The 20,441-nt window shown below is 43.3% G+C and overlaps 2 protein-coding genes and 1 long non-coding RNA gene across 10 annotated transcripts; 1 reads left to right on the top strand and 2 right to left on the bottom strand.

Moving 5' to 3' along the window:
* Window positions 1–6,286: 6,286 nt before the first annotated feature.
* On the top strand, window positions 6,287–9,460 carry LOC136521616 (RNA pseudouridine synthase 2, chloroplastic-like). 2 transcript variants are annotated; one of them, XM_066515365.1, is made up of 6 exons: window positions 6,287–6,648; window positions 6,999–7,406; window positions 7,541–7,740; window positions 8,216–8,294; window positions 8,559–8,734; window positions 8,804–9,460. In XM_066515365.1, the coding sequence occupies exons 1-6, from the start codon at window positions 6,325–6,327 to the stop codon at window positions 8,931–8,933; spliced, it is 1,317 nt and encodes a 438-aa protein (XP_066371462.1). In that variant the 5' UTR covers window positions 6,287–6,324; the 3' UTR covers window positions 8,934–9,460. The 2 variants fall into 2 exon arrangements, with proteins under 2 accessions (XP_066371462.1, XP_066371463.1); XM_066515366.1 differs by lacking the exon at window positions 8,804–9,460 and having other exon boundaries at window positions 8,549–8,728.
* A 609-nt stretch (window positions 9,461–10,069) lies between these two features.
* On the bottom strand, window positions 10,070–14,166 carry LOC136521974 (uncharacterized). Of its 7 annotated transcripts, XR_010775734.1 has the most exons (5): window positions 13,447–14,166; window positions 12,850–12,994; window positions 12,362–12,483; window positions 12,011–12,072; window positions 10,596–11,921 (listed from the first exon to the last, which is right to left on the bottom strand). It is a non-coding gene; the product is annotated as an uncharacterized lncRNA (long non-coding RNA). The 7 variants fall into 7 exon arrangements; XR_010775731.1 differs by lacking the exon at window positions 12,362–12,483 and adding an exon at window positions 10,070–10,506 and having other exon boundaries at window positions 11,184–12,072; window positions 13,447–14,164; XR_010775732.1 differs by lacking the exon at window positions 12,362–12,483 and adding an exon at window positions 10,070–10,503 and having other exon boundaries at window positions 11,184–12,072; window positions 13,447–14,164.
* Window positions 14,167–19,054: 4,888 nt separating this feature from the next.
* LOC136522836 (uncharacterized) lies at window positions 19,055–20,441 on the bottom strand. Its single transcript, XM_066516635.1, has 2 exons — window positions 20,216–20,441; window positions 19,055–19,547 (listed from the first exon to the last, which is right to left on the bottom strand). Exon 2 carries the CDS (start codon window positions 19,531–19,533, stop codon window positions 19,255–19,257), a length of 279 nt encoding a protein of 92 aa, XP_066372732.1. The 5' UTR covers window positions 19,534–19,547; window positions 20,216–20,441; the 3' UTR covers window positions 19,055–19,254.

Below are 20,441 nucleotides of genomic sequence, written 5' to 3'. Positions count from 1 at the left end.
GGACGTGTCCGATATTTCTCACTTTGGAGTTTTGAGCTGAAATTTGGTGGTGACCTTCCCTTGGTGTCTAAAGAGCTATGGTTAAAATTTCATGATTTTTGGACACCATTTGACGGGGTTTTGGATTTTTCTCTTTTGGTCAGCTTGCTGCTGAAAATACCGGACGTGTCCGAGATCATACCGGACGTGTCCGAAAATACCGGACGTGTCCGATATAATACCGGACGTGTTCGATATTTGCAGGAGCAGTGTTGTTTTCTTTTGGGAGTTTGCTCGTTTGGGCTTCGATCTGTGTTCCGTTTGCTCTGTGGTGACCCGCTATGTTCTGAGGGAGCATCCACCCTTCTCTAGGGTCATGGTCATCAAGTCTTTCGTGTATGCTTTTTGGGGATTGATGTTGGGACAGTGGTCGAAGATTTCGAAAGAAATTTGAGGCTCCCATTCACCCCCCCCCCTCTAGTCGCCGTTTCCGGTCCTTCAAGTGTGAGCTTGAGTCTCTACTGGTTCCAAATGTGACATCAAGATTCTATTCTACTTGTGCTGAACTGTTGGGGACTTGTTGCCTCAGTGGCTTGCTCATTGACCCTTCGGTGTGGAGCGGCGACAACAGCTTGTTTGGGGGACGAGATGACTCCTTTTCTTGGTGGAGAAGCTCTACGACAGACATATCACGGTAGTGTAGTGTTTAGTTCCTAAAATTTTATAAAATTTTTCAAGATTTTCCGTCACATCGAATCTTTGGACGCATGCATGAAGCATTAAATATAAATAAAAAATAAAACTAATTACACAGTTTAGACGAAATTCACGAGACGAATCTTTTAAGCCTAATTAGACTATGATTGGACACTAATTGCCAAATAACAACGAAAGCGCTACAGTACCATTTCCCAAAAAACTTCGCCAACTAAACAAGGCCCACGTCAAGGTAACTTGGAAAGAGGTTGAGGTGGGTTTGCCTTTATGGCAAGCTGCTCATTCAGCTTGGCGTGAGCCTTTGTGGCGAGTCCAATTGCCTAGATTGAAAGAGACTTGATGGTTGGGAGCATATCTTTGGTGGAGCTAAAAAATGGATTAAGAGTTGCTTTTGCCCACCGCTACCACACAATAAATCCTTCGTCTTGAGAGCGTCCGATCCTCTTGATCATCACTTCACCGCATTTACACTTGCATGTGTGTGTGTGTGTGGTTACCTTTCTAAGAGGGCCTTGTTATGCTAGTTGCTAGTTGATATTGGTTGCAGAACTTGTTTTGTGGGTGAGTAAAACAAGATCAATGTCAGTTGCACATCTAGATGAAATGGATAAGATCATCTTTGAGCATAGTTTTTGGTCGCTACGTTAGTTTAAGTGACCTAATGACCACCTATGAGGTCACATATGTGGTCAATCGTTACTCACAAATGTTTATGATATAGGTATATTGCCTAAAACCTCAATTTATCTATATTTATTTATTCTATAAGGCCGTGTTAGTTTGGGCCTCTACTGTTTCTTTGCCCAAGTTCTGATTCTAAATTTATAATGGAAGCAATCAAACAATTCCATTTTTTAAAAACCCATTCCAAAAGTCTTTGGTCGAAACAAAATCTGCCTTTCGAAACGAACTTGTCAAAACTATACGCTTTTGCTTTATCATAATTATTAGAAAAAAAGAAAATACACAGATTGATAAGACTATATAGTTAATGATACTGACTTATACTAGTACTTCAAGGCCGTCCAAAGCAATTTTATACATTCTATAGATATAACATCTATTTATTTTTTTCGGGCATTTGAAAGGGATGTAATTAAATCAGCTAACACACGTCTGTCCTTTGATAACCCTACTTGATTTTATGAATATAAATTAATGTTTCCCTTTTGTTTGGACCAATGAGAGCCCATTATCCACCCGTGAGCCGAAATAAAGAAAGTCGACTGTACGAGTGATGCGTGAGCAGGTCACGTATGGCAGGTAGAAACTCACATGCTGCTATTGCTCCTTCAATCAAAAGATGAAAACAAGAAATATCACGTGCAATTAATCTTCCGTCACCTCACCTTAGATAATTTTCCCCTTTTTATGAAAGGGAAATCCATCTCGATTTCTTTTCTTTTTAAAAAAGAGAGTAAAGTCCAATATCCTCCCTATTGTCATTGTTTTTTTAACTCAAACTTCAATACTATACAACATATACATCTTCATTTTCAAAATCAGATAAATTACCCTCCTCTTAACCATTTTAAAGTGGTTTTTTTAGTGTTTTTGGTGATGTGGCGGTGAGCCCCGTATGTCAGCTGGTCTCTCTTTCTTTGATAAAAAAAGGCATAAGTATTTCATATGAAGCCAAATTAATACACACATTATATTAAAATTTTATAGATTCATATGATCTACAACTTTATAGTTAACAACTTTTTATCTGATATCTTCTCGAGGCTCAAATATTTGTGTTATCAGAGTTTGAAGTTCAATTTTTTCCAATGTTTCAAACGACTGATTATGTTGACATGGTCTATACTACAGTTTTAGCTCTAAATGTGTTCTATAACTTTGTACTTGAAAAGATTTTACTTGAAATTATTTAGATGTCCCCAATTTCTCATATTTTAAAATTTCTTTTTTTATTGAATTTTTTGAATGACCTCGAATATTGACATGGTCTATATCAAAGTAGAAATTAGGAATGAAAGCGGTATGGATATTTTTTTGACCGTATTCTAGACCGAATCCGTTTAGAGGGGTTCAGATCTGTCCGTATCCGAGTCTGGATATTCAACATCCAATACCATATCCGTATTTGAATACTCAAATCGCGTATTTATGATGTCGATATCCAATCGTATCCTATCCGGCATGGTTGATACTATCCGTATTCGAATTTGAATCCGAACAGAAATATGAAAACAAATATAATATCAGTGATATCCGTTCGTATCCGATCTGTTTTGATCCCTAGCGGAAATGTTCTTCTCAGGGCGTCCGACGCTCTAGACACGCTCTTCCTCAGCTATGGAGCGTCGGAGCCAAATACGGAGCCTGCTCCCGGCTTCTCCATAAAAAAAATTACATGTCGATTCCCCAATCCTCCTTGCCCTTCGCGGCCTTCTTTCACTGCGCACGTGCATCTTCTGTGGCCAACTCCACCACGCCGCCCGCCGGCTACTCACGTTCCTAGCGTGGGGACACTCGCCGTGGGTAGCGCCGTCGCTCGGCGCTGTCCCTCCACCGCGGTGGACCGCACCCGCCTGCCCTGTCATCGGGAGCCGGCAGTAGCTCGTCGGTGGCCGCACAGCCGTACGCTGGGGTCGAGCAGCCGCCTGCCCACTGGCATCCCCCCGCGCCACTCCGTGGCGTCGAGCTCCGCACATGTATCGAGCTATGCGTCGACGAGCCTCCATTCGTCCAAACAACAAGTAGATGCTACGCTGCAAACGAATGTTGTAAGAGTATGTTTTATTAGGTGTTTCAAAGGTATGTTTCGATGTTGCAAAAGTAGACCGGGATGTTGCACATGTTGCAATGACTATACACGTATGTTTTAAGTGTATTTTGTAAATATTTTATCTGTTCTAGACGTATGTTGCAAGTGTTTTATCTGGATATTGCATATATATGCATGTTGAAAGTATATGTTTTAAGTGTTTCAGGCGTTTCATACCTATGTTGCAAGTGTTTCATCTAGATGCTGCATATGTTTTCAATGGTTTTTAAGTGTTTTCAGCTATTTTTTCAAGTGTTTCATACGCTTTGTTTCAAGTGTTTCATCTGCTTCTTTTTGTATGTTGCAACTATTGTATCTGGATGTTTCAAAAGTAGATCAGGTGTTGCACATGGGATGCGCGTGGGAAGCAGCCGGTGACGGGCGGCGTTTGGGGCGGCGCGGGCTTGCTGCTGGGGCGCTCGCTCGCAAGCCCGACGCGCTGGGACGCTCGCTCGCTCGTTGTGCGGGCACCGCGTCCAGACGCTAGCAGGTCCGATACCAAAGTTATAGATCTCAAAGTAATTTATAACTTTTGAGTTGAAAATTTATATTTGAGATCGTTTCGAGCCAAATATTCATTTTAATTTCTTTGGCTATAAAATTCAATTTTTGATTTTTTCCAAACAATCTTGCAGACACGCTCTGCACTTTGTTGTTCTTAAAAATATCTAAAACTTTCTAGTTAATTTTTTTTATTTGAGATTATTGAAGAATCTAAATATTCAATAAAATATGGTATGATTAAGAAATATATGTGGGACCTACATGCCACATCAGCTAAGACCACCGGTCAAAACCACTCTACAAGAACCTCTTCACGATACTGTAGCTACTACACTGTTTTCTATCATTATAGTCGCATCATTCGTGAAGCTATTTTTCTCTCCCTCAAAACAACAAGGGGGCAAAGGAGAGACGGAGGGGTAAAAAAATTGGAAAGGAAAGATCTTTTGGGGCCGACGTGTTCAAACTGTTGTTTGTACAACTGCGCGGCAGCGAGTTAATGGTGATGGGCCGCGGTCGTGACGCCGGAGGGCCCACCGCATTGATTCGGCCCTTTCAGAGATTGGGAGGAGGATGAATGAATGCCTCGCCATCATCACCATGCATCGGCGCCTGCCACGCCATTCCCATTTCCATTTCCTGGCTGGCGCCATGTAGTATAGTGTGTGTTTTTTTAAAATAAAAGAGATGGGTAGATGAATTTCAGGTCTCGTTTAGTTTCTCCTCTTAAATTTACTCTCTATCACATCGCATGTTTAGACACATACATGGAGTATTAAATATAGACTAAAAAATAACTAATTGCACAGATTACGACTAATCTGCGAGACGAGTTTTTTTAAGCCTAATTAGTTCATGATTTGATAAGGTGGTGCTACAGTAAATATGTGCTAATGACAGATTAATTAGACTTAATAAATTCGTCTCGTGGATTACTGAGGACTTCTGTAATTTATTTTATTATTACTATCCGAACACTCCCATGTCACACCCCAATATAACAGCCGATGTGACATTCCTAAACTTTACCCCTTAGATTTAAACATCACCTAAGTCAATATATGTATGTTTATGATTAGAGGAAGTGAGTTCAATCAATATGAAATTTAGCAAATGTCCTCGTCATACATGAAAAGGCATGGTTTTTTTTTCAGGAAAAGGCAGCATTATATTTTATAAACTTTAGTCAAATTTAAATTTAAAATTATTTTTTTAGGAGGGTCTAAGCCCCCTTGCCCCCCTGTCTCGGCCACTGCCGACACAAGATATCACACGTGTTAATGTACACTGTGCTGCAGGAGATTTCTCGTCGAACCACACGTGCAGCAGCATGTGGCGAATGGGCAGGGAACAATATCAAAATGATTTTGGCCTGTATCCATGGACGATATTTTTTCAAAAAGCATGACGAAAATAGCTGATCTTTACTGCACCGGATTCATGATTCATATGACTAAATTTAATAGTGTTACGTGAATTACAAAATCAAAATATATATTTACAAATTCTATAGAGGAGTTAACCGTATTTAGCAGAAGCTGTGGGCCCGGTGGCCTTACAGCTTAGGTTTAAGCTCTAGATCCGTCAACTGTCGGCATTGGTGTAACAAAAGAAATAAAAAGGCTGTACTTAAGTTTTACTCCCAACTGTGGAGTGAGAGTGATTTTCGTCCTAAACCACAAAATTAATTGTGTATTGTCCTTTTTTCAACTTTTTAGGGATGAACCATTGTCTAAAACTGTGGTTTATAATGCCAACGAGTTTGAAGCATGTGGTTCTAGTGTTTTAGTTGCACTCACATTCGGACATAATGGCTAGTGGAAAAGCTTTGCGTTGGTAGGCTTAGATTCTCTTTAGCATGGCTTAGGCTTCTCGAAAAACGGTGATAGCAAAAAAAAACACGTTTTTATGGATTTGATTTTTTTTAAATGGTTAGATTAGTTGATTGGGTTACTTGTGGTGGAACTTATCCACACAGGTTACGTTATCTAGAAAAATACGAGCATCCACACACGTTCTGGTATAAATCCAGAAAGATACGAGCACTCGTACCAGGTGAAGGACTTTAAGCCCAGACAGACAGATTCCACCCGAAGGCACCTGATCCAACTGAGCTAGACTCAATTCGCGTTTGGCGGAGGTTTCGATTAAGCCGAGAAGCCAAACAAAAGGCCTTGGCGATTGTCTTAAGCGTCTTTTTAGACAAAGTTGGGCCCATACGCTGGAGAAATTAGTTGGAACCTTCGGCCCATTTTTGGACAACGTCAGCCCAACAATAGGCCTATCAACCCACACGCTATCCTCTCCCTCAGCGCTCACGTCTCCCACCCGTCCACCCCGCCGGCAGCCCAATGGCAGCTGCAACGGCGCCACCGCCGGCGGCGGTTGCCACCACCCTCTCGGTCCTCATATGCCGCCAGAAGATCCGTAGCGGCGGCCCTAGAGATTTCTACGCGAGATGCGTCGCCTCCAACGCGAGCGCGGAGCCGGCAGAGAGCCGGAAGGGAGGCCACGGCGGGACGCGCCTGGAGGAGGCCGTGCCCATCGGCGAGGGGCGTTCGCGGATAGACGCCTGGATTTCGTCGCGTCTCGGCGGCGGGGGTGTCAGCCGCGCGCGCGTGCAGGCCAGCATCCGCGCGGGGCTTGTCGCCGTCAATGGCCGCCCGATCTCCAAGGTGCCACTGTTATGTTAACCTCTACCTCTAAGCTCTGTTTACTTCCTGCAAAGTTTGATACTTGTGTTAGCAGAACCGTGAAATAGTAGTACTACTTATACAATATCGTAGTTAATTTGTAGCTTAAACTGCAACTCTGATTTTGGAGAGAATGCCGAATAATTCAGAAGGCAAATGAGGTCATGCAGCGCCAATTGTATTAAGTATTAACGTCTAGTACTATTTAGTAGCACTAGTACATAATGGATAATTCATGTTGGTAGTTGTAGTTTCTTGGCTTGGTTATACTTGCTCTTGTGTCTAAATCGAGTCTTAGGCTGCTCTGCTCTGCTTCACTTTGTGCATTATAGGTTTCACGTACTGTGAAGGGAGGGGACCTGGTCAGCTGCACGGTGTCGGAGCTTCAGCCGCTGAGGGCAGAGGCGGAGGACATCCCGCTAGACATTGTTTATGAGGATGACCATGTTCTTGTTGTCAACAAGCCGGCGCATATGGTTGTTCACCCGGCACCAGGAAATGCCAATGGCACATTAGTCAATGCTATACTTCATCACTGCAAGATCTCCACATTTACTTGCTTAGCACGCAGTTCAACTAGTGATGAATGCCCGGATTCTTCAGATGACGACATTGATGTATTTAATGTGGATCAATTTGCTACTGAAGACGTAAGTTCAGAAGTCCAGAATGCTCTTGTGCGTCCTGGTATTGTGCACAGGCTGGATAAGGGGACAAGTGGACTTCTTGTTGTTGCTAAGGTATTTAATTATGAGTTGTGACAAAACTGGCACTTCCAAATGTTTTATGAAATTTGCACATGCCTGTAGCAGTACATAACTACAGACTTATGCTGAACTCTCCATCTTTTCTTTTTCTTCCTTTTTTGGGACAGGATGAGCATTCTCATGCTCAATTAGCAGAACAGTTCAAGCTGCATACAATTCGTAGAGTATACATCAGTCTTACTTGTGGCGTGCCGAATCCAAATTCAGGCAGGATTGAGGCATCTATTGCACGTGATCCTAACAATAGGATTCGTATGATTGCTACTGCTGGATCAGGCCACAGATATGCACGGCATGCTGCTAGTAGGTGATCCATGCTTGCCACTTGTGCCATTTCTTTTGGTTCGTTATATGACGTTGCCTCCTCAATGCTATTTCACTTGAATTAAAAATATATCCTAGGTATAGTATAACGATCTTAATTATGTAGTTTAAAGCTATTTACCTTGTTCAGATATGCTTAATTACTGCAACAATTCTGTTTCAACACTTTAATTGCTACCACCCATGTAAGCAGGTAAGAATGAGGACGTAGAAGGGCCCATGTAACAGTCAAAGGTTGTAATGATGTCCAATTAGTTAATCTAGTCATGAAAATTCTAGTGGGTTACCACGGCCATGCGAAAAGTAACAAAAAAATTCATGTACAAAAGGCTGGCTGGATTCTAAAAGGGAACTCTCATGAAACTAAGTATTTTCCAAACCTCAACCTGATTTAAAAGTTTCATGGTTTCATATGTACTTTGGCTCATTTAGGGAACTTATTTAAAAAATTCATACAGGTACAAAGTAAGAGAGGTCTTTGCTGGTGGTGGATCTGCACTAGTGGAGTGGAGATTAGAGACAGGACGCACTCATCAGGTAATCATCCCATGATAGTTTAGTTTTTTAGAAGAGAACCATCACCGCCTAAAGTTCTCCTAAAAGAAGGAAGAAGCTTTTGTGATCCTAGGCTCTTTACTAACGTGTATGTTATTTGGATTACATCTCTTCTTTATTCAAGAGTAGCACTACGAAGCATTGTGATAGTTAAATTTTGATCTCAACGCATTTCTGTTATGAAGCTCGGGAAACTCTCTTAAATATGACTACTTCTGTACTGATCTTGAACTTAGTGCTTATCAGATCCGGGCGCATGCAAAGTATATAGGGATCCCTCTTCTTGGTGATGAAACTTATGGAGGTACCAAAAGCATGGCATTATCACTTTTGAGACCAAGGACTCCTTCGAAATATCACAGCGATCTTTCAAATCTGATATCTAAAGTAGACAGGCCATGTCTTCATGCTGCATTGCTTGGGTAGGTATTACACAGCATGTATCTTGTGTTTTCCAAGTTCGGAATGTGATTATCATTTTCTCCCCCCAGATTCAAGCATCCACATTCAGGAAAGATCCTTGAATTCTCATGCCCCCCACCAGATGATTTTTTGGAGGTGCTTGATGAATTACGGAAAGTTACATCAAGTGATGCCCAAAATGGTGATGGTGTTGTCTGATAATAATGTGGTGCCAACACAAAGTGAGACATGCAGTGATTTTTTAGCACACAGCAACGTCTGGTTTGAGGTCTATTTTATCAGAGCTGAGTACAGTAAGGTTGTCATTGATGGATTTTTTGCGGTTAACTGAAGAAGCCGCCCATGGACTTTCAACATTTCCAGTGAGAGATGAAACCAAGACTGGGGATGTTGAACAAAACATGAGAACTCTTGGAGATTTCTTTCAAGACCTAGAAACCGGGTTTAGCTCTGTATGTGTTTCATTTATTTAGGTTTCTATTTATTTGGTCACGATGGTAGCAAAGGACCAGGGATGTAGTTTTTAAAGCACTTAGGTGTGATGTTGGGTAATCTCAATTATGAAGTTTTGCAGTGTTGTGACTTACTGTGATTAGTTTCCATGATGTAAAATGTAAAGGGCAAATAGTTTGCAAGATCTACTGAGTGGGTTGATATCTCGTCCTCCCAACATGGTGCTTCTTGGATTACAGTCATTGTTGCCTTATTGATACCAGACTAATGTTTGTCAGCAGCTCCTTTGTGATGTGCGTAGCTTTTTATTGTCTCATTGCTTTGCTACCTCACTATTGTCACTAATCAGGTTTCAATGGTGCATGGAAATGCTCTCTGATGCAAACGTACTGCAGTTCTGAAGTAGACATGTACTTCGTCTGGATTCCATATCGCAAGTGCCTTCATTTTCTCGTGCTTAAACATAGGAAATGATATCCTTGCGGTTGCCATATATGTGATCAAATCAGGACGATGACTTCTGACAAGAGTTTAGCCTGCCATTCCAAGCATTGTTTTAGATTAGTAATACGGTGTTAAAACTAACAGCGAGCACTGAAAGATTCTAAGCACATCTTGCAAGTTGCAACAGACGGATTCTTGTGATTCAGTTGCCACACATCTCTTCGCAGGCATGCAGGCAGTGAACAAAGGAGACCGCTGCCATAACATATGAACAGACAACAAAGCGAAGCAGAAGTGCGTTCGCGAAACAAAGAGAAGTAGAACTGCTGGGCAATATTGCAAGAATGACAGCAAGTTCTTACGCCTCCTCTAGTGTTTGACTGACAACCATCCGGTCTTTTTACACAAGCAAGATGCCTCAAACATATAGATAACTAGTAGAAGGCGCGCGCCCTCGCCCGCGTAGGGGGACACCAGGAAACATTTCGAAGACGGAGGAAATATGCTGGATGTATGAAAAAGACACAAGAATACCAGTTTGAGCATGGTACTTGGTAGTTCACATCCGAACATATGTATGTAGTTCTTTGAAGAATGAACGAAGAGTGGTTAAGTAAACAGCTGGTACATAGTCGGTGCCATTACACAGCCATAGTAGGCTACTTGCACCTGAAGCTACGATATGATATACAAAGATCAGTTCGAGCGTCATTTTTTTAAGTAGCCTGGGTTCTTTTTAGCCTGGGACTGTTCCTATATACATACGGTGGATATGGTAAGGGAACGACGGGTGCCTTTGCCGTTGGAAATATAACCATTCGCATGTCTTGAAAACGCTGGAGCAGGCATCTTGCTGGTTGCCGTCAGTCACCTGCTATAGGAACATAACGAATTAGTAAACGTTAGGGAAGAAATAGGTTAATTATATCTTCTCCCTTTTTTTGGAGGGGGTGGGGGGGGGGGGGGGGGGGGGGGGCAAAGTTCAGTAGCAGGCTGGGTAGGAAGAGAGCAGCATTTTGTCATTAAGGTGTCATGATGGGTCTTTTTTTTTGTTTTTACACATGATAGTTTTTAACACTTAGGCTGACATAATTTTTTGTAGGGATGTATGCTTTCTATTATAAATGTAGAAGTGTGAATTTTTAAAAGTCTAAGAAGTACTAATATATGCTAGAAGAAAAGGGAACCTAAACCAAAAACTGCAAGTAACGAATGACAAAAATATTTAGCCAAAAGACGAACTGGCACATATGATGAATGGCACTAACTCAGACATCGAAAACCGACAAAGAGGAAGGCGTCTAAAAAACAGGATTAGTTAATTTTTACCTGGAATGGGAATAGCTCCACAAACACATAGAATTCATAAGCATGTTAGCTGGTGACAGGCCGCGGCCTCAAGGATAAAGCACGGGGGTCAAAAAGCAAGGCACATAAAATACAGAAGAAGAACACTATGATTCGGAAAGGAAGCAACACAAATGATGTCACTTTCATTTCCCCAATATATGCAAACAACTGGCACATGGTAGCAACCTGGAGAGTAATTACCTTGCAATATTAAAAGCTAACTGTAGATGATTAACTTTGGGAAACTGAAGAGACACGCTGCAAGAGAGATTTTTTCATGCTTTCAATTTACACTATCCAAAGCACCAACGAACATAAGTATCGTAACCTAGCCTGCATATGTTGGCTAAATATAAAATATCGTATGATTAAATGGCCTGTATATGTGGCGTCAGTAATTACCATAAGCATGGAGAAATAGATGAATAGCATAATGCCAGAAAAAATAGTAGGTATATTATACAATTGAAATGACACTGCACCTCTGATCTTAATGAATCAATGTTCATAAGAAATTGTAACTAACAAAATACTTCTACTTGATAAATCTGTGGAATGAGACATTTACCAGCTAGCCAGTACCAACTTCTCTGCCAAGAAGGGAACCAACAGGACGAAAACATTGCACTATAGTTTGAAAATTTATCATTTCAAAATCACAGCAGGCATGTGTGCTGTATAGATTAAAAAAAATCATTTAGCGTAAATAGTTTTGTCACAGCAGTAAAGCACGTAGATTTTTTCATTAGAAGTGTAGGACAAGGGAGCAGATCATTAATTCCAAAATATTAGATCATTCAGTTACCTGAGCATGAGTATAGGAATCTCGAACGAGAGTTTTGAAATTCACTACTACTCTGCATTTTACATGCTGTTGTTGGTACCCACAGTAGAGGAAGAACTATTAAAAGAAAGAATAAACAGCCTGGTCCTGAAGAACTATTGAAAGAAAGAATAAACATCTAAGCGGACAATAGCACACACAAGAGTAAAAAATAAAGGATGAGAGAAAGCTTGAAGGCACTAACCAAATCTTAGAGAATTTAGGTGCAGAGAACCCACCCAAACCTCAACTCCAGATGATTCAGACCTACATGGAGCATAGGAAAAAAATATTGGAAATCATATATAAATATCTTCGAAAAGAGATAAAAGAAACCCCACATACTACTAAAATAGAGAATTGCACTGACAAATAGAACTACGTACACAACAGACCTAGTTATTAGGTAGAAAGAGCATCTAAAAATAGCAAAACATAGCGTATAGGTATATAGCTTAATCGAAATGGACGATGCCAACCACACAATTTGTTATCCAGTATGATAATGAGTAAATGTATAAGAAATCTGTAGCAAGATGGTGTTATAGTTAAATACCATGACTGTTGTCTTATTAGAATACATAGCTGTTGGATTAGAAGCCACCCTTGTTGTTTCACCGGATGTGTTGAGCTCAAGCAGTAAGCATATATTTGCAGTAAACGGCCCAAACAACTTTACTGAACCAATCAAATTGTTATAAGATCTCAAATAACAGGCATCCCACAGACACAATCATAGGAGAAGCACAGCAATCAAGCGGCAATGAACAGAAACAATTGTTGGAAGCATTTACCATACTATTTGTGTCATCTCACAGGAAAATAACAATTACTTTGGCAAAAGAATGGAACAATGGTTTTCAGATAAGTCAATAAGCTATGATAACTTTCTCACTATTTTAAACTATCAGTATATATTTGAAAAGGACAAATGGATTTTGTAAACCCATGTTATTGAATAACAGAAGAAATAGAATCTATGAAGCAGAGTGCACAGTAGAACTTAGAGGTATTAAGAAAAAACATTGGAAGAGTTTTTCTTACCAAGAGTGGCCATTCTGCCCCCTTTTTTCATGATAGAAGTAGATTTGCATGGCTTCAGATAATTTACTTTGATCACTGAAAGAAAATATGCCACCCTCTCAATTGAAAATAGGAGAGTTGACATCATCGCTGATCCAATGCAGCACTGGGAAAAAAATGGTGTGCATTAGCTCCATACCTCAACGTGCTCGTAAATTCAAATCGATGTGACTAATAAACTAAGAATGCAATATCCTTGGCAGGAAAATATCACTGTAATAAATACAATGGTATGATTACGTAGTAGGAAACACGGTAATTAGAGGCATTCAATTGATGTAATCCTTCAGTATAATATAAGGCATATTACCACATCACGGCAAGCATATAGCCACATGTGGTAATTTAATCTTAGGATGTACAAATCAGTATAAAACACATTAGTAAATCGAAGCAAAGAACACAGCGTATCCATGGTTTCTTTTTCACACTTCACACCTAGTTATGTCGAAGCCAAAAGCATGTAAAGGACCTGGCTTTGGTACAAATGGAATGAACCTGTGAACCTGTAGCAATCAAGAGAGGGAAATAAAGAGAGAAACATGTGTCTTGTCTCACCTGAGAGACGGCAAGAAGCGAATGGAGCAGAGGGCGGGCTGCGCCGTAGCCCAGGGGTGCCGTCGCGCCCCACCAAGGCGCGGGCCTAGCTGGCACGCCGGGATGCGGGGGGTGACGATGACGCACCGCGCGCTGCCGGCGCGTGGGAAGCGGGGAGGTGTGCCGATGCAGGAGCATCCCGTCGCGCACACCTTCTGCGGCCATCCGCGCCGCTGCACTGCTGCGCTCGCCCCGGGGGAGGGGGCGCCCACGCCACCGCACCGGTGCTCTGCCGGAGAGGAAGACGCCACGCACAGCCAGGTACCTAGGGTTTCCTGTAGCGCAGAAGCACCTAATGCCGGCCGCGCGCGAGGCATGGAGGCGTCCGCGTTCGGGCCCAGCCTGTGCGTTGGCACGTCGAGAGGGAGGGAGGAGAAGGGGAGGCGTGGGCGCTCGCGGCGGCGCGAGCGGCGGCGGCGCACTGTGAGAGAAGCACGGGAGGAAGAGGAGTCGAGGACGAGGCGGAGAGGCAACGGCGTTGCTTTCTTTTTTTCCTGGAAGGATGGGATGGGAAAGGAGAATTGGAAGCCAGTATATATTTGTTGGCCCAGGTCTGAAGGAGAAGCCGGATAGCAGCGAGAAAAGAAGAGAGGAAGAGATGAGGAGAAGCCGAGAAAGTAAACAAAAGCAGTAGAAGCTGCTCTCGGTAAAATCTGATCCTATAAATCTGGAGCGTTGGACGCGAGATCGAGCGGACAAAAAATTTACCGTAGACGTGGACGGTGTCTCCTTCTTGGAGTCCTTGCCGGGCTTGTCTAGGTAAATGTGGCCTTCCTGTGTGAAAACCAAAGCTATAGAGATACGCTAGCTATGCCTAGCAATGAATCTGACAAAGTTCAGGACAGTCACTTGTGCTTCTGGGCCTGTTTGGTTTGTCGAGTAGCTACTAAATTTAATAGCTTTTAATCATTTTAGTAATTTTTTAACCAAACACTATGACTAAAAGCTACTAAAAAGATTTTAGTTCTCTATAATAACTTTGGAGTTACTAAAAGTAACTAAGCTGTTTAGCTAGTTTAGCGGCTCGAACCAAACACCCCTAGATTTCTTCGGTGGGTTGCTGACAAGAAGAGCGTCAACCTCTCCATCAGATTCGTCCTCTACAGACTCATCGGGGACGTCGTTCGGAGCATTATGCTTGGCGATGGTGTACTCCTTGAGGATCACCATGCTCTTCTCCTTCATCGCAGCCAGCTAGTCCGACAGGAGTCCAGACTCGGGACCCACGGCAAACGATTCTGCTCCAAGGTCTCATTTAGATTGTAAATTTTTACAATCTGGATATCGTAGCACGTTTCGTTTGTATTTGACAAACTTTGTCCGATCATGGACTAACAAGGCTCAAAAGATTCGTCTTGTGATTTATAACCAAACTATACAATTAGTTATTTTTTTACTTATATTTAATGCTCCATACATGCGTCCAAAAATTAATATGATGAAAAAAGAATAAAAAAACTTAGAATTTTGAGACAATCTAAACCAGGCCCAAGAACCAGAGTAGCTTTCACTCTCGGACCGAGACTTGCAGCTGCAGAACCTGCTTCGCCCAACATTGCTGGTGTGGTGGCCTGCAGGCAGAAAACTGAACGCGAGGACTATGATAAGTATGACAGGTCAAATCCAATGGATGATCAGTAACAGGAGCGGCCGTCTCAAGTATACAGTATGAACAAAGCATAAAACTGTGCAGTTGCAAATAAGGGAATTGCTATTAAACAGGCGCCTGATTTCTCCAAAAAGTTCAGGCGACGTGTGATGGTCAAACGGTGATAGCCTTTGTTCTTCCTTTCGTCAGCTCAGCAGCAAGGAAGTAGATCGTGTCCTGAACTCGTCGCCTGACAGCTCAGGCAACTGAACTCTAGGAGATGTGTGCAAATAAAGTTGGATGCCTTATAACAAGTAACGTACACTAGAGGAGGTGAAATCAAGTCTTTTGACATATCCAAGTCCAAGGTGCTGCTGTGCTATGCATAGTTGAAACAGAAGAGGAACGCATGTTGCCCTACGGGATCCCTTAGCAGTTTTGTCAAGCATCCGCTAATATTGTCGAGCACTCATTAATCATGCCGACCACGAATAAGCGTTGTCCGTTCCCACACACTATGGCTTGAGCTAAAAGAAGAAGAGAGAACAGAGCATGCACGCACAATATAAGACACCAGCGTTGACCGAAGCCATGTCTATGAGATGGCAAATCTAAGCTCTCTTTACTAAGTTGCCGTGGTAGTCTATTTATACAACTCTATCAATCTAGTCCTAATACAGCGCACATGCTGTAACAGTAACTAGATAACATACAAGACTGGCTCTGCGCCGGTCACTGTATGTGCCTACAATGCTACAGGTGAGCCGTGCGGCGCCTACATCTGCATCTGCACCTGCACCTGCAGCGGCTACAGTATCACAGCAGGAGACATTTTCGGCAGCATCTTCCCTTACTGTGTTCACATAAGGTAGCAGTAGATTAGCTAACAACGCACAGTAATAACTGAACATTGCTGATGCAAAGGAAACTATACTGAGTCTATAGGGTCTAAACGCGGCATGTTTTTGCGGTCACAGCTCAATCTCCTGCACTATCAGATCACATTGGAAGTCTGGAACTGATGCTCCCGTCCCCTAGAATACAATAGAACAGAATACAGCACGATTGATGAGCAAACATGCAGCAGTAATATTGTAATAATACAACAGCTGCACTCGATTATTACATATACATACATTCCATAATGCCATATCTTTTCCTGAACACAAGAAGTAAAGTGACATCCAAGATATCACTTCCTCCGTTTTTAAACAAATATTAGTAAAGCTAATCACTTAAATACAAAGTAGGAGTAATTAACTTGTCCTAAATGTGCTATAACTTAAAAAAAAAAGAGAAGAAGAAACAGGAGGGAGTGGGATAAGAAGTTGACCACGCATGCATAATATGATAATATCATATAGCATAATAATAGCATATGATGGATGGATCAATCGATCTCAAGTGCGACTGCGGAGTGAGGGAGGCTCTCGTTGCCGTCGTCGGAAGAGAAGGTCGGAGGCCTTGGAGGGTCAGGCAGAGGGTCGACTTCCACAGTGCCTTCGAGCATCTGCACCACCTTGCGCATCCTCGGCCTAGCCGACGGTTCCTTCTGCAAGCACCATACACAGCCTGTTTAATCGTGGATTATTACTGCTGGCTGGTTTGGTGTCAGAGAAAAATACTGTTCTACGATTGTTTACGACGTGATGGATGGCAACGCGTGTGAACCTCTCCACGCTCTCAATGGCTTCGTTCGCTTCGCTGAAAAAACATGCTGAAACACTGTTCCAGCTAATTTGTCGTGAGAAAAAAATACTATTACAACTAAAAAATCAGCTAAAAAAGACAGATTATAAAGACAAGGCCCTCCCACTCCTTAGTAAGCTCTCCGCCAAAGCTCTCATGGTGCTCTCATCCTGGTCGTTAGGCTGGAGCCGCTGCTGCAGCTCTGCTGCCCTCCTGCAGCATATCATCTCCAGCAGCATGACTCCAAAGCTGTACACATCCACCTTGCCCCCACCATCAAACCATTCGGGTGCGACATAAGGTTTCGTACCAGCAATCCCCCTGCTGGTGATAGTGTGGTGTGTCTTTCTGTCTCCAAAGAGCCTGGAAATCCCAAAATCTGTAATCTTCGGTGTATGTATACCATCGAACAGTATGTTCTCAGGCTTGATGTCGCAGTGGATTATCTGAGATTTGCACCCTTCGTGTAGGTACTCCAGCCCCCTGGCGATGCCTATTGCGGCCTCAGCGATGCAGCTCCAGCGCGATCTCTCTGATGATGGCCCCAACCGGTGAGGGTCGATTGCATCCTCTCCAGGTCCTCCTTCAGACGCTTTAACTCCCGTCTCACATGGCCAAAGGTTTGGCGCTCCCATCTTCCCAGATGATTGGCGACACCCTTCAGCTTGAGTTGCAAATCCTTTGCTGTCACTGCTTCACGCTCTTGCTGCCATGACTCAGCAAGAGAGGCAGGGAAAGACTCATGCTCTTCCCACATCACCTCATACCTGAACTGGCGGCGCTTCTTTCTGCATGTTATCCACCCTACGCCAGGTCAGTAAAATTGGTCCATGATCAGATGCCGCCGCTACCAGATGCTGCACCGTAGCCATAGGGAAGCGCGCCAGCCAATCACCCGATACAAGCGCCTGGTCTAGCCGAGTGCGACAGTAGGATCCCCCCCTAACCTTTTTTTCAAAAGTCCAGCTTCGACCGCTGAAGCCAATGTCAGTAAGGCCACACACATCAACCATCTCCCAGAACGCTCCTATCTGTGCAGCGCTTCGCTCTTGGACACCATCATGTTCCGATGTAGAACTTCATTGAAATCTCCAATACAAAGCCACGGTAATGGAGATGATGATCTGTTAAACTTGAGCATATCCCAAGTTTTATGTCGCTCACTAACTTGAGCCTCCCGGTAAATACAAGTCTCCAAGGGTCAGTGCCCCCCTGTAACAATGGCATCGATGTGATATTGTGAATACGGTAACAAAGACACAATGATATTATTGTTCCAAAAAATTCCCAAACCACCACTACGGCCATTATTGCTAACTGGAACATAGCCTAGTGTTTTCTTCAACCTCTCCATCCGTGATCTATGGACCTATGTTTCCATGACGCACAACACCGTGGGGGCAGCATCCTTCGTGAACTCGCAAAGCTTTTTAACTGTCGCGGCGTTGCCAAGTCCGCGACAGTTCCAGCTTAAGCAACTCATTGCGAGCGGCGGGACTCCTCGAGGGAGCTCGCCATATCATCAGATGTTGTCTTCTCCTTTAGCAGATCTTTCAGGTCACCATCTTCCCCGCCCAAATCCCTGGGCGGCGCCATCGCCATCACAAGCCAACACAACAAAAACACGATCCGGCTGCCTCTGATCCTGCCAAAGCCGGGTAGCCGAGCAAAGTCGGCCCCTTAATCAGCCCGAGCAGGACAGGGGACGACGAAGGGGTAGTGTTGTGGCCGAAGAACCTCACGACAGTGAAAAACGCCGGCGGAGTCGAACCCTAGGGCGGGCGTGCGGTTGTCGCTGCGGCCGCTCCTAGTCAGCAACTCCTATTGAACCAATAACTTCAAATCATTTTACAGCCCAGGAGCAGCAAACACGACTTGCAGGGTCTAGCACGCAGGCCACAAAAACTACGTTTCAAGCTAGATGGGCCTACTGAACAAGTCAAAAACAGACTCCCCCAACCCCCTAGCCCCATCTGCTGTGATTGTTCTTCAAGGTATCAGAGGATTACTAGTTCATGAGTTTTAAACGAGAGAAAAGAAGACCATATACTGATTCAAAAAAAAAGAAGGATCAGTTGCTTGGTCGCCACTCAGCCAGCTCATCCAGCCATCGTTTGGATCATCGGCACACCCCTGCCCATACAGACTAGAGACTAGTCAGATCCATAGATAGGCCCATATATTCCATAGCTATGCATATAGCTGAATTCAGACTTCGGAGTTCAGAAGAGCACATGGACAGAGAGAGTTTAGGACAAGAAAATATGAACAGATGACAGAGAGACAGAACTGCTGGGCAAAATTGCATGATATAATGGTATGAACAGCAAGTGCTTACACCTGCATATTGTAATTGTGGCTCATTATAATCTGGTCTTACACAAGCAAGACGTGTGTGCCAAAGAACAATCTGGTCTTCCTGTGTCAAAAGCATAACTGGAGATACATACGCTAGCTGTGCCTAACAACGAATCTGACCAAGTTCAGGACGGTCACTTCTGCTTCTTAGATTTCTTCGGCGGGTTGTTGACAAGCGCCTCACCCTCGCCGTCAGACTCGCCCTCAACCGACTCATCAGGGACATCGTTTGGAGCATTGTGCTTGGCGATGTATTCCTTGAGGATCGCCGTGCTCTTCTCCTTCATTGCAGCCAGCTGCTCTGACAGGATACCGGACTCGGGGCTGATAGCAAACGATTCAGATCCAAGAACCAGGTTTGCTTTTACTCTTGAACCAAGACTCGCCGTCGCAGCACCTGGCTGGCCGTCCATCGCTGTGTTGTGTTCTGCAGGCAAAGAGATTGGGAAGGAAAGGAAGGCAAAAACAGTGTTAACTGGAGGTTAAAGTGAATGAAATGAATCGTCATTTGCAACAGGAGCGATGTATCAAGGACAAGCAGGAACAAAGCGTAAACACACACGAAAGGCAGATGTCTTATATTAACATGAAATCTAGACAAGGAGGCGCAATGAAGTCATCGATATGAAATTGTAGCTCTCACAGGCTTTAGCAAGTTGCTATGCGGAGCTAAAACTTGACAAGGGTAGGCAGGTCCAGAATTTTGAGGCTGGATATTTGAATTGCGAAGGGCCATCTTTTATTTTTACAACCTTAATATCTGGCTTTTTTTATTTTTGGAAACGGTCGGCACGAGATGTGCCGAACTTGTATTGATGATATCAATATAGTTGTATTGTATAATATACAGCAGATATAACACATACTAATGCATTCTTCCATAGATGCTTAGAACTGAGTATAACATGAAAATTGTTTATAACATATAAAAAGTAGCAATTGTTCAGCGTATTAAAGTTCCAACATGCGAAATATGTAGACCATATGATAAACAGACTAAGTAATGATCAGTGCTGGTGGTTCTATTTCACTACTTGCAATCAGTAATATATTAAATGGAAAATTGGTAAGACAACTGAACAAATTTTAACTTACATATTGAATTTCACAGTTCAGTAGCCCCTCGGTCTGTCGGTCAGTGGCCCTGCACGCTGCAGTGGCAGCTCGCGCGACGGGCCACGGCGGGCGCGGTGCGGCCACCGCCTCGCGCCGACGGCCGACGCGCCGCCCGCCGGAATCCGCTGTCCGCCGACAGCCGCCGCTTAGGGTTTGTGGAAAAAACGAGAGGGGGAACAGAGGAGCGGTGCGGCCAATGTCCCGA

The sequence above is a fragment of the Miscanthus floridulus genome, chromosome 18 (assembly GCF_019320115.1).
Source record: "Miscanthus floridulus cultivar M001 chromosome 18, ASM1932011v1, whole genome shotgun sequence".
NCBI classification, from domain to species: domain Eukaryota; kingdom Viridiplantae; phylum Streptophyta; class Magnoliopsida; order Poales; family Poaceae; genus Miscanthus; species Miscanthus floridulus.
The sequence above is the reverse complement of the archived record's forward strand: the minus strand, read 5'-3'. Positions and strand labels throughout refer to the sequence as shown.